Here is a 20,631-nt window from a genome sequence, read left to right as displayed (position 1 = left end):
GGTCACGAGTCCTTGACGACCGAGGGTGCAAGCACCTGTTCTCAAGTTTCTCTGCCATCATGGTTTTTTGAACACTTTACTTACAATAATTCCAAACACATCCGTGCGCTTTTCCCCGGACCTCCCAGCAACATGCTTTATCATCACGAGTCTGCACACGAACCCTCTCTGTTTAAGGACATGCGTAACACACAGCAAACTCCAGGATTTTTTTCTGAACCACCTTGACCCTTGACCCCTGGTATTTCCATGAGGACCTCCTTCCTCTACTAGAACCGCAGCTCACCTTCCCTCCAGCATGGGATGTGCGCTGGGGTCCTGTCCCCACTCAACTGGAACATTCCACGGCCTCTCCTAAAGACCATTCTTCATTTGGGGTTTGTCTGGTGTTTCCTCCTGATTAAACTCAGAGAAGCATCCCCAACAGGACACAGCAAAGGTGATGCTGTGCCCTCCTAGCATGTCCCCCGTTTAGGCACAGACGTCATGCAGCCACATGCTCTGTGCATTCCTCCTTGACCCCATCTTCCCCACACTGGTGGCAGGGGCCTCCTCCTCCACGACAGCTTCCTCCTGGACGCCCAGTGTTTCAAAGGCCCCCACTCACTCCCGTCCCCAACTACGCTGGTGTTCAGTCTCCTGGCTTGACAGGCCAGCGAGCTCACTGCCACCTGGTAACATGCCCCCCCTTACCTGGCCTCCCTCCAGGATCCTGTACAGACTGGGTCCCAGACCCAGAACCAGCTTCCTGAAATGTCCTCACAGAAACTTCAAGCTCCACATGAACGAGCTCATAACGCCCACAACCTGTGCGGGTGAGTCACCACCTCTGCCTCCCCCACCCCCCTCCATGGCAGAGCCGTGTCCAAGCAGGCGGCCAAGTGCCTGCTGAGGTGCCCTCTGGACAGTGCAGGCTGGGGAGGCAACCATGAAAGCTGTGGACAGGGGCTCCGCGAAGGCGCGTCAAGCCCAGGACAGATGACAGGAAGTTGCCCTCTGCAGGCGCTTCTGTGAGGGGATGGGGATCCGCATCCAGAACCTTCCAGAACCTGCCGGAGGCGCACCATGAGGGACGGGATCCACATCTAGAACCTGCTGGAGGCGGTGCCATGATGGGCAATCTCCTGGTGTTCCATGTTGTCCACAAGTTTTTTAAGCTTACAAATCAAAGCACCACGTGGGCCAAACAGGACAGGGCCACAGTGTGTGGTGCAGGTGTGGGGGAGGTGGGAGGACCCACATGCTGAAAGCACAGGGCAGCCAGGTGGTGCTGAGCGGGGTCTCTGCGGGATAGAGGGACGGTATCTGGGTCCCCTGGGAGCACGGCCCACCGGTCCTGTCAGCACATCCCTACTGCCCTGGCCCCCCGCCCCCACTCCCTGCTGGGGCTCAGGGACACCTGTGGTGGTGCCAAGGTGCTGACTGTCCCAAGAAACTCCCAGGACCCCGGGAGATGAGAGTGCTGAAAGCCAAGGGCCTGCATTTCATTCTGGCGACTGGTTTTCAGGCTTCCGGCATACGCCAAAATGCTAACGTTATTTAACCTGCATTTGGGAGGAAGAAGGATACGCTCTCTGTGACACTGGTGGCCACCAGCGAGGAAACAGCAACGGGAAGGCCCTTCCTGAGAAACCCACATCCCCACCAGCAGAGGGAGAGAGAGAGAGAAAGGAGTGCAGGGGGACCAGCAGTCAGGACACACAGGGACCCAGGTCACCACAGAAACAGCGCAGGGGGGGAGCCCCTGGCAAACGGCCAAGGACCACAGTCAGCCTGCAACTCTGCTTCTGAGAACTGAACTTAAGGACCTAAGTCAGTCATCCAAGCATGCGGAGGCACAGCATGTACACATGCTCACCCCCGTGTCCCCCGAGCAGACACGCGCCCCAGAACACCCTGCACCTGCTGAGCCAACCTGAATGGCTAGAGGGTCAGCTGATGGACCACCCCGGCCTGGGGTGCATCTCAACCCTCCACCCCCAGACCCTCCCCCTTGCCCCAGCCCCCAGCCCTCGGCACCAAGCCACCAGCACCACCTGGAGGGGAACCGAGGACAGTGTGCCGGGCGGTTCTGGGACAGAACGGTCGGGGGAGGCGCTGACTTCACGTCTCTTGCCTGAGAGGCATTCTCGAGTGTGGGAGGGAGGGAGGCAAGAGCTGTCATCCGGTTTTAGCTGCCGCCCCTGCCTGCTCCGAAAGCAACCACTTGGGCGAGGGGGGCGGCTGGGAAGCAGGCGGCCTCGACTGTCAGGAGGTCAGGGGCGCGGACCAAGGACTCTGTTGAGGTGAAGGCAGTCCTGGGGTGCCCACCTGCTCTGTGAGGCCCTCGTGGACACACTGACACCCGAGGCCTGTGCCACTGCCCCAGGGCAGCGGGGGACACTTGCCCTCTCCGGGTGAGACCAGCCGGCCCCTCCCGAGGGGTCCAGGGATGGGCTGTGGCCCCAGTCTCTGCCTGTCTTCATGTTACTACTGGTTTGCACATCCTCCTCTGTCTCACACTTCCCTCTCGTCTCCCGTGAGGTAGCAAGTGCAGGTTCCAGGCTCTGGTGAGGACACCAGGGCATGTGGGGCCCTCTGCAGCCCTCAGGAGAGGGGCCCTTGACCATGTTCCTTAGCGGCCCACATGTCAAGAGTGACCGACCACGGCTCTCGGCCTCATCTCGAGGGTGAGGAACCAAGCTCCCATGGCTGATGAGGTTCCCAACGCCAGGCAATGCTGACCAGAGGAGGGGCCCCGCCAGCCCTGCCGTCTGCCCCCGATGCCCAAGCGACACGGGCTTGTTCCCAGCAGCAAACACAAGCAGGGCCTTCACGTGTCAGAACAGCTCAGCCACGGTATCATCTCAGATGCATGACCCCAAACATCACCCACAGATGAACTATCAAACCCAGACTACGGCCTGTGGTCCGGAGCGAGGAGACACGGGGGAAAGACTGCATCCCATGGGCAGGACACGTCTGCCATGCCATGGCCGGGCTGAAGAGTGAGCTTGGGGACAGACAGGCAGGCGGTGAGGCCCGCACACACGTGGCTCCAGCACAGACAGCCAAGCACTCTGCAGACAGTGGGGAGGGACCTGTCCGGCACCCGGGGATCCAGGGTTTCCACATGGACCCTGCTGGCAGGAGGTCCACAGGGAAAACTCCTCAAAGCCGTGTTCCTGGCAGCAACAAGTGCACCAGCTCCGGGATGGCGAGGGCGACCACAGGAAGGCCTCCAACCGGCCACAGGCACTCCTCCCGGCCCCGTCCTGGGCGTCCTGCAGCGGGAAGGCCGACAGGGAGGGAACAGGCAGGCTTCAGCTCGGGTGAGCCACTTCCAGGTGCAGGGTCCGTGTCCAGAAAGCAAGCTTCCAGAGAGTTTACCGTGTTACCAGGCCACTCTGAGAGCCCGGCCCCCTGTGTGCTTGCAAGTGGCAGCCGGGACGATGAATCGCACTCCGGCCTGGCCACGGCCCCGCTTAGGCACACGCGCACAAAACAGAGACAACATGGCCACGAGGACGTCAAAGTCACCTCTGCCAAGCAAAGCCATTACGAGACGGGCTACCGAGTCATGAGCAGCATGTTTCCACAGCAGTGATGTCAGGTACACCAGTCACAGTGGCTGTGAGACCAGCCTGTCCTTGTACGGACATGGTTTCGTGCATCCCAGAGGAAGTGTCAGGGCAGACAGACTGCATGGTGAGGGCTTCCCAGCCATGCTCCTCTGGGGAGCACAGCAACGGTACCACCAGGACTCACCCTGGGCACTGCTCTGGAGCCACTGCACCCCTTGTCCACGGGCTCCGGCCCCACAGCTCCACCTGTGCCACAGGAGCTGCCAGCAGCTGTCATGGGGCGAGGGGCAAAGAGACCCTGACTGTGCCTCCCACGACCGTGGGAAGTAAGGCCGTCATCGTGAAGGTATTTTGCAAATGAGAGGAGCTGGAGACACCGCCGCCCACATGGCCGGGTGCAGGGATGGCTTTGGGGGGAGGAGGGGCGAATGGGAGGCACAGCCTGACGGCCAGAAGGGCTGAGCCCCAGGTTGACGAGAGGGAGGCGGTCTCATGGAGAGAAGCCTCGCAAGGACAAGGACGTGCAAAGCTAGGTTCAGAACAAGGGCCAAGCAGACCTGCCTGTGCTCTGCAACCCGGTGTCGTCGTCATGCGGAGAGACCTGTGCTCTGCGACCCGGTGTCCTTGTCATGCGGAGGGGCCTATGCTCTGCGACCCGTTGTCCTCGTCACGTGGAGGGGCCCCATGTGCCAAGGGACTCCAGCACCCCAGCACTGACAGACCCCTCTCCACCCCACGGCCCTGACGATCCCGCGGAGATGCTGATCTTCATAAAACCAAAACACACATTTTTTTGCTTTCTTCTTTCCTTCCTTTCTGGCACACGTGAAGAACGTGCCTTTAAAACCCTCAGGTTTTGTCCAAAGACCTGGTATCTTCCTGTCTGGTGAGGCACCCCGTGCCATACGAGGTCCCGCTGGGCAGCACCCACCGACCAGGCCAAGACCCTGAAGAGGGGGCGGAGCCATGGAAGGTTCCAGTAAACAGGGCACTGAAGCTCCTGCTGGGGCTCTGCAGCCCCGAGTGGCTCAATGAGACCCCCGCTGTCCAACGAGCGGTCCGACTGTGCTCTGCGTCCTCTGGTGCAGCATCCCGGAAATTCAACCTGCCTCTCAATCCTCGCCTTACTTGACTCTGCCTCCGACATGACCCAGGACCTGGCAAGCGGGAGCCTCTGGGACCAGGGGTCACATCCAAGCGAGCTCTGCCATGCAGGGATGACCCTGCCAGGAACCTCTCCATGCTCACCGAGTGCAGCCACCACGTGTGCCCGAGGACGGACCACCGTGGGTCTCATGTTAACGTGGCTCCACTTCAGAGTGCCAAGTGGTGGGGGCCTGTAGGGCTGAGGCCAGCAAAGGCGCCCTGAGAGGCGCCCTAGACCGCAGGACCCCCCCACTGCCCCCAGCCCCCACTCCTTCCCGCAGCCCAGCATGGATGCCCACACTCACCAGAACGCACTTCCCAGGCTCCAGGCTCCAGAGGGAGCTCTCAGTATTGACTTTGTGGGTGAACTTCCCTTCCATGAGGACGTGCTCCCCAGCTTCCTCCAGCACGGCCACCCGGATGGAGCTGCTGCTCAGGGCCACCGAGACCTGGAACCGAGGAGAAGGGAGTCACCTGGCACCCCAATGGGTGCCCAGCACACTCCAAAGCAGGAGCCGGGTGCAGACCAGAACACGACACAGGACTACCCGGGGGCAGCAGGCAGCTGGACGAAGTCCATCGTCCCAACCAAGGGACACCTGAGAAGGCCTGCGCATCAATCTCCTTCAAGGAAATGTACTGCAAGTTCTGTTTCCACGTGCGCAACGATGACATGGGGAAAACCACTGGCTTCCCACCAAAGCCCCTACTCCATCAGGGGACCGAGCCCCATGCGGCAGGCAGGCGTGGGTGGCGCAGCTGGGGTGTGCCTCCCTCTCCCATCCCGCCGTCTGGCAGGGGGTGCAGAGCCCCCCCACATGCCCTCTTCCAGGAGCTGCTGAGGCTGCACCAAGCAGAGAGGCACCCACCTCGCTGGCCAGCACCCAGTGCTCCCAAACCCCTGGAGGTTCATCAGATCACGAACTGGACGAGGAGAGCAAACCAGTCCTGTCCCTTTTCAAACTCTGAAATCTGTGTCTATAATGCAAAGTCTTTTCATGACCGCACCTGAAGAATGCATCAGGTGAAGGGACACTGGAGGTGGGAACCCAGGCCTTCCTAAGGGTGGGCTCCATCCGGTTCTGTGTGGAGGCGACACCCGCCCCCCCGCCATGTGACTCCACAAGTGCTCATTAAACATAAAGTGTTGAAAACAAACTCTGAGAGTCACAGATAGATATTCAGGCTTGGCTGCTGTAACCTAACTGCCGTAACCTAACGTGAAGTACCCTCAGGTGGAAGATGGCCCGTGGCAAGATGCCATTCCATCAACTTTGGCTTTCGGAGACAAGGAGAATTCCAGGCCGCACCTGGGGACGGGTGAGCCACTGCCCACACGTGTCCGCACACAGGCTGGGTAGCATCCTGTGGGCACGACTGCCCCGCACCTAACCTCTGGGAGGGTTTACTGTCGACTCGGCCAGCTCCGTGAAGACACGGGTACAACCCGGCGTTACCCGGCACCCAGCACACTCCTGGGGGATCCAATCACTGGCCCGTCAGATGTCCTTGACCATGAACCTGGGCTGCAGTGGAGGCACCCCAGGAGCAAGCTCGCTTTAATAAAATCCTCCCAGCCGGCCTTACATAACCGTAATCTCCAAATTCGGGCAAGCTGCTCATGCTGCTGGTCTTGCACAACAGGGGATGGGCCAAAGCACCGAGGGGACCCAGACAGGACACGCTTCCAGTTCGAGATGTCACTCTGGGAGGGGTGAGTATGTCCCAGCCTCTGCGACCCATAGAAACAAAGCACAAAGAGGAAAAGCCCAGACGGCACAAGGGAGGAGGTGGGAGACCAGCACAGATAAGCTTCCAGCAGCTCCAGGGAGACCAGCACGAGCATGGGGACAGACAGTGTGGAGCAGGGACAAAAGACTGGTCTGCACCTGGGGGCCGTGGCCACCTGGGGCTTCCGGCTGGCAGTCGGCAGGCAGGGAGGGCAGACGCCAAGCAGCTCAGAGTCAGGGTCAGCCCGGGGACGGCTGTGCTGGCGAGGACCCATCAGAAAGGACAGAACACACCGTGGCTCAGACCAGCGCGGGGCGCCATCCCAAACACCCTGGTCAGCAGTGTGACGGGCAGTGTGTGGGGGCCATGTGGGCGGCCAGCCCCTCAGCCCTCCTAGGTGGGAGAGGAGCAGACCTCAGACCGATATGGAGAAAATCATCAACACCATCCCCTACCCTAAAGAATGTGGAAAATGGGTTTTTAAATAAAAAACAACCAGGGAACTCAGAATTGCATCCTGAAGGAAAATCTGCAGCATGGAACACAAAGACTAGAGAACTAATTAGGAAGAAAGGAAATTCCAAAATATTTCCAATACACACCCTCAGAGAGATGAGAGGAGTGTGGAAGCAAAAAGAAACAGGAGAACAGAATGCTCACACATACTAAACACACAGAGGCTAAAATAAAACTCCCAACAGCAAGGCTGGAAAGCATCAAGGGAGAGACAAGATGCATCAGGCGGTCAGTGTGGCATGCCATAAACCACGGCAGCCACGGGACAACGCTCCAGAGTTGAAGGAAAACGTGCCTGCTGACAAAAAACCCACTGAGGGCTACACAGAACGAATGAAAGATGACTCACACAAACTCGTGGTTTCATAACCTCAGGTGTTTAAGGCCCCGAAAGTTCCCCAGGGAAAAAAAGTTTACTCACAAAGAACCTGAATGGAAGATCTCTAGAATCAGTTACACTGGATGCAGAAGCACAAGCAGGCCATGCCTTCCATCTTCCAAGTGGAGAATTTTCGTGAAGTTAGATTTCTATTCATACCCAAACCAGAGAATAAGCAGAGGTTTAAAATAACTACGTTTTAAAACATTCGAGATCTCTGGATTTATAACGTATCTTGAGAAAGTTCCTTGAGGCTAAACCACAGCAAAATGAGAAGAAAATTAAACCAGAGGAAGATCTCCTGCACAGTTTGGTGACCGCAGCTCACATCCCTGTCTCATGTGCGCAGGTTGCTAAGGCAGCAGAACTGAAACACTCCTCACACACACACAAAACCGTAACTACGTATGGCAAAGGAGGCCACCAAACCTGCCATGGTGATCATCCCATGATACACACGGACTTCAAATCAGTACTCTACACACCCGAGCTAGTAACAGCATTATATGTCAATTATATCTTACTAAAACTGGGGGAGGGGGAAGAGGAAGGTGCAACAGAGATCCCCAACATACTGAATTTCATCTAGAAGTGTGGTGAAAGGAAGTTCCTGGATGGGAGCTGTACAGAACTCAAACACAATCGGCCCAGGTTGGAATGAGAGGTGAAAGGACCTCAGGAAAGTGGTTTCTAGACAATACACTGTACCAGAGAGTCTGGGTGGCTCTGAGGTTATGATGAAAGCATACTATTTTTTACAAGAAAAAGAAAGCAAGAAACACACCAGGAAAACAAGAAGCTACACAAGAAATTTCCTGATCCGAAACAGAAAATAATGGAGTAAAACCCTGAAAAAGCTTTCTTTTTCAAAGCAACAAGAACACTGGTGAAAACTGTCAATATGTAGTTTCCAAACTTTGGAAACTAACCAAAGGTTTGCAGGAATCCAGAGAGCATTTATGCAAGCAACACAAGCTTTGTGACCTTCTAACTTACCCTAGACCCATTCTCACTCTCCAGTCCCTTGGTAACCCACGCTCCCAGCACAGTATGGCACACCTGAGAGAGCAGAAAGGGGCTGGGGCTCCTTCAAAACTCCATTCCTAAAGAACTGTGAGTACCTGTCCTATGTGACAGTTCCCTGGAAGATCCCACCTGTTAGGCTGGTTTTGAATGGACTCAGAAAAGCCTTTTCCCCAGAGAGTGTTTGCTGCAAACAATTACAGGCAAGTATTTTAATTTCACTGTGGACTGCAATACTGGATAACAGCTGAGGCAAACAAAAAAAACGCTGGGGAATACAATGTTCATGGAGGTTTTGAACATTTGGGCCACGTGAATGTGCAGGCCGTGTGCAAGCTTAGGAAAAATCCTTAGGTGAGGCCCTAACCCCTCACCACCAGCTGACTTTGAGACTCTGCATGAGCAGGAAATGGAGTCTATGGCAGACTTTTCAACTGCGAGGCTAAGTGTTAAAGGCATGCCCCGATATGTACATGGAGCTCCATGGAAGAAAGATTCACTGGTTCTAGGTGTTTAAGAAAGTCTGTCCAATCAGGACACCTGGGTGGCTCAGTCGGTTGAGCGTCTGACTTTGGCGCAGGTCATGATCTCACAGTTTGCGGGTTCAAGCCCTGTATCAGACTCTGTGCTGACCACTTGCTCAGAGCCTGGAGCCTGCTTCAGATTCTGTGTCTCCTTCTCTCTCTGCCCCTCCCCTGCTCACGCTTTGTCTCACTCTGTTTCTCAAAAATAAATAAATGTTAAAAAAAAAAAAAGTAAGTCTGTCCAATCATTTGCTGATCACTAAGCTCACCAAATAAAGACTTCGCTGGCCACACATGATAAAGAATACACACTTTAGAAAATTAGTTCAGAAAAGTCATCAGGGGCAACTTGGGTGGCTCAGTCAGTTAAGCATCTGACTCTCAATTTCAGTTCACATCATCATCTCACGGTGGTGAGATCGAGCCCACGTCAGGCTCTGCACTGGGCATGGAGCCTGCTTAAGATTCTCTCTCCCTCTGTGCCCCTCCCCTGCTCCTGGGCTCTCTCTCTCTCTTTCTCTTAAAAAGACAGAAAGACAGAGAAGAGAGAGAGAGAGAAATAGAGAGAGACAGAGAGAGAAAGAGAGAAAGAAAAGAAAAAAAAAGAGAAAAGAAAAGAAAAGAAGTCATCAAACAAGAACTCCATCAAGTACCAACAGCAACAAACCATGGAGAAAAGGAGAGTCTGAGTTCCAGAATTACCACATTGTTAGTTAAAACGCCCAATTTTCAACAAAAAAAATTATAAGACTCACAAAAAACAAAGACAGCCCATACACAATGTACAAAAACAAGCAAAATCTATTCCTGAGGAAGTCTAGACATGAACTTAGTAGAAAGTCTATAAATCAACTATGGTAAATATACTCAAAGAGCTAAAGAAAACCATGTATAAATAACTAAAGGAAAGTATGGGAACAGTATCTCATAAGAAAATCAATAAAGAGATAGATATTACTTTTTTAAAAGAACCAAATACAAATTCTGGAATTCAAAAGTAACTGGGGGAAAAAGAACTGAAGCAAAAAAATCTACTAGAGGGTCTCAGAAGCCAATTACAGCAGCCAGAAGAAAGAACTGGAAAATTTGAAGATAGGTCAAATGAAAGTAGTCAGTCTGAGGAACAGAAAGGAAACAATGAAAAACTGAACAGAGCTTCAGAGACCGGGGGGATGGCAAGAAGCATGCCACAACGTGCATAATGGAGCCCCAGAAGGAAAGAGAAAAAGAGTAGAAAGAATATATGAAACATGGCTGAAAACCCACATTCAAGAAGCTCAATGAACTCCAAGTAGTATGAATCCAGAGAGACCAAGACCTAGACGCATCCAGATCAAACTGTCAAGAAAGCCAGAGCCAGAGAGAGAATCTTGAAAGCAGGATGTGAAGCCACTCAACACCAGGCATGCTCCTCAGCAGGTGCACCAGCTGGTCCGCCGCCAGAAACCAGGTTAGAAGGTGGTGGGAGGGAGTACTCAAAGGGTGAAGAGAAGTAGTGTCAACCAGGAATTCTATACCCAGCAACACTATCCTGCAAAAATGAAGGAGAAATTAAGACATTCTCAGAGTAAACAAACAAAAATCCTGAGGGAATTCACTTAACAGGCTCATCTTTCCTTGCACAGGCCCTGCAAGAAACACTAGCCGTCTTCAAGCTGAAATGAAAGGACACTAAACACTAATTTGAATCCACATGAACAAATAGAGAGTGCTGGTAAAGGGAAATACAGAAGACAGCGTAAGTGTGCCTTTCGTTTGTTAACTCTTCTTCTCTCCTATTTGATTTAAAAGAACTGTACCATAGGGCGCTTGCTGTACTGGGGCGGGGGGGGGGGGGCGGGGTGCTCAGTCAGTTAAGCATCCAACTCTTAATTTCAGCTCAGGTCATGACCTCACATTTTGTGAGATCAAGCCCTGTGTCAGGCTCTGCACTGACAGTGTGAAGGCTGCCTGGGATTCTCTCCCCACCCCACCCCCGCCCCTCCCCTGCTCATACACACGCTTTCTCTCTCAAAATAAAAAAATAAACTTAAAAAAAAAAAAGAGCTGCAACACAAAGTAGCAGAGAACAGAAATTACCATATAAAACCCAATTCTGGGGGCGCCTGGGTGGCTCAGTCGGTTGAGCATCTGACTTCGGCTCAGGTCATGATCTCACGGTTCACGAGTTCAAGCCTCGCATCGGGCTCTGTGCTGACAGCTCGGAACCTGGAGCCTGCTTCCAATTCTGTCTCCTCCACTCTCTGCCCCTTCCCTGGTCATGCTCTGTCTCTATCTCTCAAAAATAAATAAACATTAAAAAAAATTTTTTTAAGCCAATTCTGCATACACACTGAAGTTAAGTCTATATTGACTGTAATCCAGAAAAAACAATAAGACAATAATCCCCAAAATACAGTTTAATAAAAGATAAGGTAATTAAATTTTTTTTTCAACGTTTATTTATTTTTGGGACAGAGAGAGACAGAGCATGAACGGGGGAGGGGCAGAGAGAGAGGGAGACACAGAATCGGAAACAGGCTCCAGGCTCCAAGCCATCAGCCCAGAGCCTGACACGGGGCTCGAACTCATGGACCGCGAGATCGTGACCTGGCTGAAGTCGGACGCTTAACCGACTGCGCCACCCAGGCACCCCAAAAGATAAGGTAATTAAAATACTACACTAGAAAATCTCTAACACAAAAGAAAGCAGTCATGGAGGAAAAAAGGAACAAAAAATTTCAAAACGTACTACGAAGATCCAATAACCAAAACTGTGGTAGTGGCATAAAAATAGACATACAGATCATTGGAATAAAATTTAAAATTCAGTAATAAACCCATAAGCTTTATAGTCAGTTGATTTTAAACAAGGGTGCCAAGGCAATTCGATGGGGAAAAGAAAAGTCTTTTCAATAAACAGGACGGTGACAGGGATGTCTACATGCAAAAGAATGAAGTCAGAGCACTCCCTCCTGCCTTCTACAAACATGAACTCTAAATGAATCAAAAACCTCTATGTAGGAGCTAAAACCATAAAACTCTCAGAACGAAACAAAAACGTAAATATCCACACCATGGATCAGGCAACAGTTTCTTAGGTGTGCATGTGCAACCAAAAATAAACAGACAATACGGTCTAGACTTTATAAAGATTTTTGTGCTTCAAAAAACATCATCTCTTGGGGTGCCTGGGGGCTCAGTCGGTTAAGCGTCTGACTCTTGGTTTTGGCTCAGGTCATAATCTCACAGTTCTTGAGTTCAAGCCCCGCACTGGGCTCCGTGCTGAAAGCGCAGAGCCTGCTTGGGATTTCTCTCGCCTCTCTCTCCGCCCCTCCCTGGCTTGCTCTCTCTCTCTCAAAAAATAAACATTTTTTTAAAAATTAAAAAAACAAAAAACCCATCATCTCTTGAGAAAGTAAAAAGACAACTCATGGAGCAAAAGAAAATATCTACAAATTATCTGACAAGGGTATAATATTTATATTTAAAAAGAACTCTTACAATTCAACAATAAAAAGAAAGCAATTTTTAAAAAGGCAAAGACATTGAATACAAATTTCTCTAAAGAAGACATACAAATAGCTAATAAGCACATGCAAAGATGCTCAACACTATGAGTCATCCGGAAAACACAAACGGAAACCACAACGAGATACCTCCGGGCAGTCATCAGGAGGCAGACAACAGGTGACAACAGGTGTCAGGGACGTGGAACAGGAGCCCGCACACACTTCTGGTGGGTATGTAAAATGTTAAAGCTGGTGCGAGCACTTTGGAATACAGTCTGCAGCCCTTCAGAAAGGAAGCTACCTTTGCTACCGTGTGCACCAGGTATATACCCCTGAGAACTGAGAATGTGTGTCCACGGGCGGGGAGAGAGGGAAAGACAGGGCTGACACACGTGGGTACGCAGTGGGAAGGGCAGAGATGCCTCCTCCCCTCCCTTGCCTCATCCCAAGTGACCAGGCCTGAGATGCCGGGGAAGGACCAGGGAGGCGGTCCCAATGTAGAAACAGAGGTTGAGACCACCCTGGAAAAAAATCTCATGTTCAGGAATGTCCTGTCAAAGGCCAGAGGCCATCACCCCAAGGTGCTGACAAGGACCCTACCAAGGAAGCCCCCATGAGATCAAGAACACCCACAAGGTTGAGAGATGTGTCCCTTACTGAACAATAAATAAAGAAAACATGCGAACGCACTGTGTGGACACATCCAGAGAACACATCCACATTTACTAAGCATGATTAACCTTCCATCCCACCCAGGACCTGCTTTAAAACCCAGAGCACTCCCTCCTCACCAGCACGCCCACCACCCTTATCCACACACAGCGATCTGTAGCAGAGCCTTTCCTTAAAATAACATTTTTAAAAATCAACACTAGTGTCCATTTCCATTCTCAGTTTTAACTAATTCTGTTCAAGTTCTCCCTGTACTTTTTGAACAGGAGCATTTCTGGAGTGTCTCCACCTAATCAAATACAATAATCAACTTCCTAAGTGACAAAATTCATACTGTGTTAGTTAGGCTCCTGGTTAGTAACCAATGAGATAAGGCCCAGATCACCACACAGCAGTGCCTTCCATAAGAGAAAAATCATTTCATTTCCGTAACAGTTGAATGAGAAACCATTAGAATTTAGACGAAACTGCTCAAAAGGGGCGAGAAAATCCAAGTGGATTATAAGGCAGCAAAGGTTCAAAGAAGTTCCATCAAAACACAACCTACTCCGTTCTAATTCCAGATGCCACAAGAAAAGAGACTAATTTGACTACATAAAATAAATTAAGTTCCCCAAGGAAAAAAATACCAGAAGCCAATTCAAAATATTAGTAACAAAATGAGGCAATAGGTCTGCAACACACACCACAGACCGGGGGCTGACCTGAGATTATAAAGAGCTCCTAGAAATCATTAGGGCAAAGGGTCTAACGTCTAACCAGCACACGTAAAAACATGCTTAACCATACTCCCAAGAGGAATACAAATCCACATACACCCAGAAGCTCCCTTTCCACCCATCCAGCTTCTACCACCCCCAAACCTGTGCACAATGACGACGGGAACGTGGATCGGTGCCCACCCCTTCGGGGGCCATCAGCAGTCCTGAAGGGATGCTGCACCCTTTGCACGTGCGACAGCGCCTCCCGGCACGCGTGCTACGTGGCACGCGCACGTGCAGTATGGAACGCACCAGAGGGCATTCACTGCGTCCCCGTCTCCAACAGCAAGACACTGGCAATGACCGCAGTGCCAGCTACCAGGTGGGGTCAGGAACCGCCCGCCCCTGAACATGCCCAGGACGTGGCAGCGCACACTCACACGTGACCCAGAAGCTCACGACATGGTGACTGAGGCCAGGGCAGGGACTGGAGGAGGACAGCTGGACAGGGGCAGGCCTTGTGAAAACGTCACATGTGAGCACCCTACCGCACACGCCCCTGCATGAAGTAGATAAAAATGGTCCTGGGACCACAGCTCTTCCCCACTCCGAGAAGGGAGCTCCGCTGCTCGCTTGCTTAGCGCTTGCAGGACAAATCCCACAGGTAGCCCCAACGGCTCAGGGCCGAGCGCCACAGCAGGAGCCTCAGTGCCAGTGCCGCGGTGGGAGGTTCCCGTGGCGAAGGCGCAGGACTCATCCTCAGCAAAGACCACACGTGGTCCCCGGGGAGGAGGGGGGTCATGCATTCCAGCCGGGACTCTGTCCGCACGCTTTCGGCCAAGGGCAATGGCCTAACGGGGCAGGAGCGGCCCGGGGGCTCTCGTCTGCACAGGGGGTTGGCCTCAAAACTTCCGGAGCTCCACTTCCCGGCGGCCAAGTCCTGGCGTTCGGTGAGATGCCAGGAGTGACTGGTGCCGGGGGATGCCAGCAGGGGCAGAGGCACCTCCACCCCAGCGCAGACGTCCCCTGCTCCTTGGCACAGCGGGCGAAGGGCGGCTGAGTGCACTCACTCCTGCTCGAGGCGAAAGCCTCTAGAGTTTGGCTCTAGATTCACCAGCAAAAAGGCCACAGGAAAAGGCAGGACCCTGGCCGCCAAGGGCAACGCATGCGCTCTCCTCCGCCTGCTGCACCCGAGCACCAGCGCAGAGGGACAGCGGTCGCTCTGCTGCTGCTGCTGGCGCCAGTCACCGCCGGGCAGGAGGCCCGGGGACCCCTGCTGCCCCCTCATGCACTCTCAGTGCCACGGGCACACCCACCACCGTGACTTCACCACTGGACCGCTGCGACCACAGCCACCACCTCCACGATGATTGACAGGTGCCACAGTCAAAACCCTAAAATAAACACTGCTGACAGGTAGCTGTGACAGGCACCTCGGGGAAGGGCTGGAAAGCAGCCAGTCCAGAAAGAAACTGACTACTCCAAGGGAAAAACCCCTGAGACCAGCAAAAGCCAAGACATCCAAAATAAACCTATTGCTAAGTTTTAAGTGAACTGTAGGTAAAACTCTTAGCTCACTAAAAAATGTGAGAGGCCACAGAGTTTCACAAGAAGGTTTCAGGGGGTGCCTGGGGGACTCAGTCGGGCTGATCCCAGCTCAGGTCATGATCTCACGATTTGTGAGTTCAAGCGCCCTACACTGGGCTCTCCAGAGACTGCTTAGGATTCTCTCTCCCCGTCTCTACCCCTCCCCTGTTTCGGTATAGGAATAACGGGGAATTTGACGATTGCCAAGAGATTATCTTAGAAGTTCCCATCACAAGAAAAACAGTGTCACCATGTGAGGTGACAGGTGTTCACCAGACTTACTACACCGGTCATTTCACAGCACAGACATATATCAAATAGCCATGCTGCACACCAGAAGCCAGTATGCCTATATTACCTCAATTTCTTTAAAAAAAAAAAAAAAAAAAAAAAGCCGTAACATGGACCAAAAATACTCCCGAAGAAGATAAAGAAAACTTGAATCACGTCAGAGATGAAGCCAGGCCGGCAGAAATACGGTCATCAGGTGTCATAAAAATGCCAACACAGAAATCACCTTCTTCCAGCACCGTGCTGGTCTCGCAAATGCACCAGCGGCCGACGCACCGCGGGCAGCCACCACTCCCTGGAACTGCCACACCAGTGCCGGCTGTCACTGCCTGCACCCCACAAGGTCAGCCCCAGAGCAGCAATCTTGTCCAAGCCTTGGGGACCATCCCATGCTCAGTCAAGGTCTCAGGAGGGAACGAGCACAATCCAGAACCACCCTTGGTGAAAGTAAGGACATATCAAAGTCACGACACATGCATCTGACCCCCAGGTGCAACAGCCTGTCCCCTAAGGGGACACGATGAAGGGCACAGAACCCTCAAGACACAGGGCTTGGGGGAGAGTCAGCATGTATGTTTCCTGGGGTGGGAAGTACAGCCAGAGACCAGGTGATCTGGGTCTCCAGAGTCAAAGAGAAAATAACCAGTTTCAGGTTAGGCCTGATACAAATTCTCCTGAAGAAAGTTCCAGAAGTTTGTGGAGAAGTAGGAAGATAGGAAGTGGACCAGGAAGCTGGAGCTATCTTCAGCAAAGTCTGTAGCCAGCGCTTTTCTTAACTGACTTACCTGCAACACAACATGACGCCTGCCCCACCGGGCCCCAGAGAATGCTGGGCCAAGTCCCCCCGCACTGGAGCCCCAGAGGACACTGGGAAAAGTCCCCCCTCCCCCACCACTGGAGCCCCAGAGGACACTGGGCAAGACTCCCCCCCAACACTGGAGCCTCAGAAGACACTGATCCAAGTTCCCACCAACACTGGAGCCCCAGGGTACACTGGGCAAAGTCCCCTCTCCCCCCCACAGGAAGACTGGCCTGCACCTACCAACACGGGAGGGGACATGGTCATCAGAGAGAGATGCTGTGTGGATGACCCCTGGTCATCAGGTCTAACAGACCTTGAAGTCCACGTGACAGGGGTCACCGTGCCCTGGTGACATCTCTGCACACAGGTGGGAAGAGGGAGGAGGGAGAAATGAGTGGACGCAGTGCTCCAGCTAGCATGGCCCAAGACCCCTGACCCACAACCACATGGAGCCAAGAAGCCTCGGGGCTCCTGCCTTCCCTCCCGACACTGGTGGGAGTGCAACTTCTGGGGGCTGCCTGGCCCCTGCCAGTGTCCTGCGCATGGTTGGGCCCGTTCCAGGTGCAGCCTGGGCAGTCTAGGGTCAGCACCTCAGGACAGGGGCCCTAGAGGGACTAGCTCACCACCCAGCCTGGTTTTCTTCACACACAGCCAAGCCAGCCGAAGCTGGTGCCGCTTCACATGGCAGTCATTTCCAGAAAATGTAGGAGCTAGCCATGTATAAGCTCTACTTTGCATGTTCCGGAACCTTCTCTTTGAAAGAAGCCAGCGGCACTGCTCTTTGAAAAGCTTCAGAGCTTTTCAGAGCTTCAGAGGCAGCACACCTGTGCTGACCGCAGTAATTCACACAAGTTCCCAGAGCACTCGGTGATCCCAGGCACAAGTGAGGGGCACCTGTGTCACTTGGGGGGGGGGGGGGGTGGCGAGGAACTGCTTGGCCCCGCCATCTCCCCTACGAAACACGGAAGGCACTGCTTACCGCACAGGCTGAAGCGTCTTGTGAAGACAGAAGCAAGAATACAGCTTCTCCGGCAAACAACACTCAGGGGACAACCTCACAAATTACATGGGATTTTTCCTTTAAAGTGAGGCCTCCCTACGTGCACAACTACTGAGTAAACATCTCTCTCTCTCCCCATCAAAGGTTACGTTTCTACTCCTGCTCTCAAGTAGAGACACCAGCTAAGGCTGTGAGCGCCCCTGCTCAGGCCAACGCCCCCCCCTCCCCCGCCCCCCACCCCGTGACCACCCAGTGCTCCAGACAGCACAGGCCCAGGAACCATGGGCCACTGCACAACCTGGGGATCTCCGCCCTGCCTCTCCAGGCGCCTGCTCCATCCGTGAAATGGGCGTGACGTGGATCACCCTGCCTCCCTTGTCAGGCTTTTTGTGGGGACGCCACGCAATGAACCACGGGAGGGGGAGGACACTGGAGCTCAACACCCAGCAGCAGGTGCACCCCAGCAGCACAGCAGGGCTGGCAGTCATGTCTGCGGCTGAAGGACAGTGGAGACCACAGGACAGGCCAGTCGGCTCCAGCGCAGCCCACACCAGACAGCCGCGGCCACAGAGAAAGCTGTGTGGAGGAGCTGGAGGGGCCCCAAGGTTACCTGCCTGCCCTTCACCACGTGCTTGGGCACCGGCACCTTGAGCTCCAGGTCAGTGTAGTCCTGCGACCAGGTGTAGTTCTCACGCACGGCGCCATTGTAGCTGTCGGGGTTTCTCTGGAACTGCTCCTGCCTCCTGGGGAAGAAGGACAGGTGAGATAGCACCACGCCCCAGCCACGCCCCACCTCCAGCTCCCAAGGGGCTCCCTCTCTGAGGCAGGGTGACTTCCTTCCTGGTCCTCCTCCTCAGGCCTCCCGGGGAACCCAGGGACAAAGGGCCATGCTGCAGAGAAGTCCACGAATGCAGCACGCCGGGGACGGGGTATGTGGCCGCGGTCAACGGCACAGCCTAGCCTGCCGGCCTTTGTGGACCCCAGAACGCTGCTCAGTCCCTCAAGCGAAGGGCCTCGGTAATACGGCCCCAGGGCTCCTGCTCCCCCAGAAACTGTCCAACAACTTCCGCCTGCAGCTTCCACACAAACCCAAACGCAGCCCCGCTTTCTCCTGAGACCTGAGTGGTGTGCTGGAGCTGCCTGAAAAACCCGTCGGCCACACCCCACTGTCCCTGCAGGGCCAACCCAAAACAGGTGCACACGGGCCTGGCCGAGCGCCTTGGCTGACATTACAAATAAAACAGGAGGAGAGATTTGCTGTTAAACTTAACAGTGCTAACAATAGCATAAACACCACATAGAAACGTTTGGACTCTCAAGCTTACTACGTGAGTTTTAGATCTAAATTAAGGACAGAAGCCTAATTGTGGACAAGGCGACACCATTGAGTGAGGCCGTCCCAACAACAGGTGCAGTTCGCCCACCTTCTCCAGCCCTCAGGGAGCCCGGCACCCACACGTGGAGGCAGAGGCCCGAGGACGAGGCTGCACTCATGGGGAGACACAGAAGCGAGCACATGTTCATCTGTGCAGATGAAGACGCGCAGAAAAGGGTCGGAACACGAGCACCCCCGCAGCCCCCCATCTCTGGTCAGGTGGTGGTTCGCAAGTAACGTGTGTACCTCCTGTGGGTCTGCCTCGTACACCTTATATGTGAGGCTGGCATCCATCATTGCCCAGCTCTCGCAGCTGATAACTGGCTGCTATCGGGGGTTGAAGCGTGACCCCAAAAATTCTATGGTGTCCTACCCTCCAGCCCTCAGAATGTGCCTTATTTAAAAGTTTAAATGAGGGGGCGCCTGGGCGGCTCAGCTGGTTAAGCGTCTTTACTTCTGCTCAGGTCATGATCTCACGGTTCGTGGGTTCAAGCCCCACGTCGGCTCTGTGCTAACAGGTCAGAGCCTGGCACCTGCTTCAGATTCTGTGTCTCCCTCTCTCTCTGCCCCTCCCTCTCTCATGCTCTGTGTCTTTCTCAAAAATAAATAAAACATTAAAAATAATAAAAATTAAAAACAAAGTTAAATGAGGTCACTGGGAGGCCCTGGTCCCATCTGGGTCCTTCACAAGGGGAGACCAGGACACGAAATACATGCAAAGGGACAGCGGTGTGAGGACAGCCGGGCAGCTGCAGGCCAGGGGCTAGTGGCTGTCCACATCCCCAGAAACTGACAGAGGCACGGAGGACCCCACCCAGAGTCTGGAAGGAAGCTCGGGAGAGAGCCCCAGGGAGCAGGGCAGAAGAGGCGGGAAAGGTCAAGACCGGGCAGGCTTGACACGGATGCCAGGACACACAAGTCTGCAGAGGCCGCTGGGCTACATGAGGAAAGCGTGCGGCTTTGAGTATGGCGTGGGTCCATTTACTAAGAGACACTCATGGGCGTGTGGGTAAAAGCAAGCGCCAGAGTGTTAAGTCTCCGTGGTGTCTCGGGTGGGAGACGAACAGGAAGTTTGGCTTTCTTCTGTTCCTTTAACCATTAACATCCTTGCAACACAGACATCCTATCCAGAGAAAAAAGGCTCTTCTTCAGGATTCCTGGACAGGAGGCGGCAATCCAGCCTGTGTCCCCAGGACCAGGCGGCCATCGGCCTGCAATCTGACACCCAGACACCTGCACCGGGCCCGCCAGCACCCGATGCAGCTCCAGAGCCCTGGCGTGACGGCCATGCTGGAGTGTGCAGCGAGCACCCGAGGGCCTGGCCAGGATGGGGGTGGGGGGTGTCATCCTCCCTGCACAGCCTGCCGCACGGCCTAACGGAGTGTGTGCGTTAACTATTCAAAACCATCCAAGTTATGGAAACTCAGAAATAAAATACACACAAAACAGAGGCCAACATGGTCTGGCACTTGGCAGAAATCCAGAGACAAATCTCGGGACCCCTCACAGAGGAGGGACAGCCACATCCCACAACACAAGGCTGAGCCTTCAGCCACGGCCAGAGCTGCTCCTGCTCGGGGGTGCCCTGCACCCCAGAGCTGTGGGCTCACAGAGGGGCTCTGCTCACACAGCACCACAGAGCCCGGCACCCTGCTGGGTGCTTTTTTTAACACTTGGAATCCACATTCTCTTTAAATAAAGTGGATTATTTGCAGTCAACGATGTGTAAAAATAAGCCTGCTGTCATGTGCAGGTGCTCTGGGCCCCCTTGCCCCATCATCCCTGACTGGCCGTAGCCACACCTCTGCAGCTGCAGATGTAGCTGCAGAG

General features: G+C 53.7%; 1 protein-coding gene and 1 long non-coding RNA gene across 6 annotated transcripts in view; one reads left to right on the top strand and one right to left on the bottom strand.

The window, feature by feature from the left end:
* Nucleotides 1-20,631, bottom strand: part of NUDCD3 (NudC domain containing 3) — a 62,197-nt gene that overhangs the window by 5,911 nt on the left and 35,655 nt on the right. For all 4 annotated transcript variants that reach the window (XR_008296951.1, XM_027046049.2, XM_027046048.2 and 1 more), the window contains exons 3-4: nt 18,037-18,169; nt 5,015-5,158 (exon numbers count right to left, since the gene is read on the bottom strand). Coding sequence is in view for 3 of the 4 variants with exons in the window: in XM_027046049.2 (XP_026901850.1) it covers nt 5,015-5,158; nt 18,037-18,169 (277 nt within the window). In the remaining variant the exon portion in view is untranslated. The remainder of the gene's footprint in view (nt 1-5,014; nt 5,159-18,036; nt 18,170-20,631) is intronic.
* Nucleotides 5,157-9,113, top strand: LOC128314836 (uncharacterized). Of its 2 annotated transcripts, XR_008296956.1 has the most exons (3): nt 5,157-5,733; nt 5,945-6,029; nt 6,354-9,113. It is a non-coding gene; the product is annotated as an uncharacterized LOC128314836 (long non-coding RNA). The 2 variants fall into 2 exon arrangements; XR_008296955.1 differs by having other exon boundaries at nt 5,945-9,113.

Source organism: Acinonyx jubatus, chromosome A2 (genome assembly GCF_027475565.1).
Source record: "Acinonyx jubatus isolate Ajub_Pintada_27869175 chromosome A2, VMU_Ajub_asm_v1.0, whole genome shotgun sequence".
In the NCBI taxonomy this organism is placed as follows: domain Eukaryota; kingdom Metazoa; phylum Chordata; class Mammalia; order Carnivora; family Felidae; genus Acinonyx; species Acinonyx jubatus.
Note: the sequence above shows the minus strand (reverse complement) of the source record. Positions and strands in the feature narration are given on the sequence as shown.